Source organism: Nestor notabilis, unplaced genomic scaffold (genome assembly GCF_000696875.1).
Source record: "Nestor notabilis isolate BGI_N333 unplaced genomic scaffold, ASM69687v1 scaffold2789, whole genome shotgun sequence".
Lineage (NCBI taxonomy): Eukaryota > Metazoa > Chordata > Aves > Psittaciformes > Psittacidae > Nestor > Nestor notabilis.
Window position 1 is genome coordinate 29,966 of NW_009943071.1, and position 2,405 is coordinate 32,370.

At 43.7% G+C, this 2,405-nt stretch overlaps 1 protein-coding gene across 1 annotated transcript; it reads right to left on the reverse strand.

Moving 5' to 3' along the window:
• Positions 1-748: 748 nt before the first annotated feature.
• On the reverse strand, positions 749-2,192 carry LOC104411309 (glutamate receptor 4-like). The gene is made up of 2 exons (XM_010021700.1): positions 2,105-2,192; positions 749-915 (listed from the first exon to the last, which is right to left on the reverse strand). Exons 1-2 carry the CDS (start codon positions 2,190-2,192, stop codon positions 749-751), a joined length of 255 nt encoding a protein of 84 aa, XP_010020002.1.
• Positions 2,193-2,405: the final 213 nt, after the last annotated feature.

Here is a 2,405-nt window from a genome sequence, read left to right on the forward strand (position 1 = left end):
GGCATTTCTTTTTCTGATTTCCTCTCATAGTGTATGTGCATCTCTTATGTATGCGGGTGAGTGTGTATAAAATATATAGTAGGAAGAGAATATTTGTTTCAGTTGAGGTGGTCTGTGAAATCAAGTAAATCAGATACTAACGTGATTTGGCACCAATGTATGGATGCACAGAGACATATCCACAGGATGTATGCATTACGAAATGATAAGAGACATTTACAACCTAAAATATAAGAGCAGGGCTGCCTCAAGTGACATCACCAGATCAACTGCAGCGTCAACCAACTCAGATATATTATCCTGCACACCACTGCTTCCCTGTCTCCTTTCTAGCCATTAGAAAAGCATTTGTGAGCACAAGTATTATCATACATTATCGTACATTTTCAAATACATGCGAGGCACACCATACGCAAAAGCAACCAAGAGTAACTGGGGGTGTACAGACTGATTGAGACATTCATAATTTTTCTTTACAACAAAAATTCATCTCCATAGAAACTGGGAAGCAAGAAACTAAAGTAATAACACTAAAGTAAATGTCACATCAGGTTAGTCAGCAGAAGGCTGGAGAGGGGACTTTGCTCCACTTAGAAACTAGCACGTATTGTTGCCCCTTTTACTCTTCTGCACAGGGTATCTATACTGAAGACAGACTTACTGATGTATTTGCAAGGCGAGATAATGATGTGATTTCCTGTTATTTCCACTGCAATTTACCCATAAGGTGGTCAGATAAATGGCATGTTTACTTACAGGCATTCGTCACAGCAAAGCTGTTAGCTGTTTCAATGTTGTCTACATGAGGAACCAAATTAAAAGGTGCTTCGGATGCATTGGGGCTGGTGTTATGGAGAAAAATTGCTAATCGAAAAGCAGTATATTCCTGATCTGTGTTCCTGATGAAGAGACCACCTACAAAAAACAGAAAAAAAAAAAAAAAGGGCAAAAAGCAAAGGAAGTAGCGTGAATTATTTGCAAGCTACTTAGTATCTTGTAGCACCAAGTAATTGTCTCTCCCAAAGCTGCACAATAAGGCTAGTCTTCTGACTTCAATGGATAAGGAACTAAACATATTCATAATCACAACCATTGTCTTTGAATCAGTGTCCTCAATCGATTTTAACCTCCCTGATGCATTCATGCTTCTCTTCTGACTTCTCAGTTTCCAGCCTTTCATACATAAATACCCAGATTTGTCATGATTACAGTGACCTTTTAAAGTGTTTAGCCTCCATCTCCCTGATACTGAACACACTGGTAAATCAGCTACTCAACAGCCTCTTACATTAAGTGGTGGGCTGATTAAGGGGAACGATGCTTTTTGGAATAAAAAAAAATAATAAAAAAATAAGGAAAATACCAACTCACTGTAGGATAATCTTCACTGAACAGGGATATAATGAACTTTGCTCCTCTGCAGCCATGTGCAGGCATGGAGCAGCTCAGCCTTCTTAGCAGCATCTTTAGAAGTCCACAAGAAATGATGCAGTGATGGAGCTGAGCTGGAAAGAATTCAGCTAGCTGCGTCCCATCTGAAACACGTCTGGAAGGAGGGGAGCAGGACGCGACGGGAACGGGGTAAGGATGGGGCACAGAGCTACAGGGAGAGACCTACAAAACCCTAAACTTTCCAACTAGGAGAAGGGAAAGAAGGGCAGCGTTGGCTTTTACCCCCAGCCCTGCCCGCTACCGCATCCTCCCGGTGCATGTAACTCAACATCCCTCTGAAGTCAGCGAAAGGCGAGGGGTTCGGAGACAGGGGGGAGAAGGGGGAGTTTAAGCAGTCAAGGGGCATCATCCCCGAGCCCCCTCCTCGCCTACCGAGCCTGCTCATCGCCGGAGCTGGAGCGAGTTCTGCGAAAGAGAAGCATCCTCCCTTCCACACGCGAACGCACACACGTACCGATATACACACACACATAGATGTACACACGCACACAGGCACACGTACACCGATACACGCGGATTTCTCCGTGAAGGCAGGGAAATGGGATGGTGTTGGAGGAGAAATCTTCAAACTGCCTTCAGACCCTCTTTCCCAACTCACTTTGCAAAGGATTGAACCCCTGGACACACGCACACAGCCCAATGCAGAGCTTACCTATTTGTACACTGCTAGGAAAAGCTCCCATTGCTAGTCCCCAAAAGCCAGAAAACAACAAGACAAGCTGTCTGCAAATTATCCTCATCTTCTCTTTTGCCTCTCTGTCTCGCCTTCTCCCGCTCGCTCGCTAGATGCTGCTCAGAGAGGCATTGAGGACGAGGTGGCTACAAACAACAAAGAATGGAAAAAAAAAAAAAAAAAGAGGAAGGGGGAATAAAAAGAGAGGTTTCCTCCCTTCTTTCCCTTTTTTTCTCTTTTTCTAGCGTGTTGTTTTGTTTTAGTGTCTGTTCGCTATTCT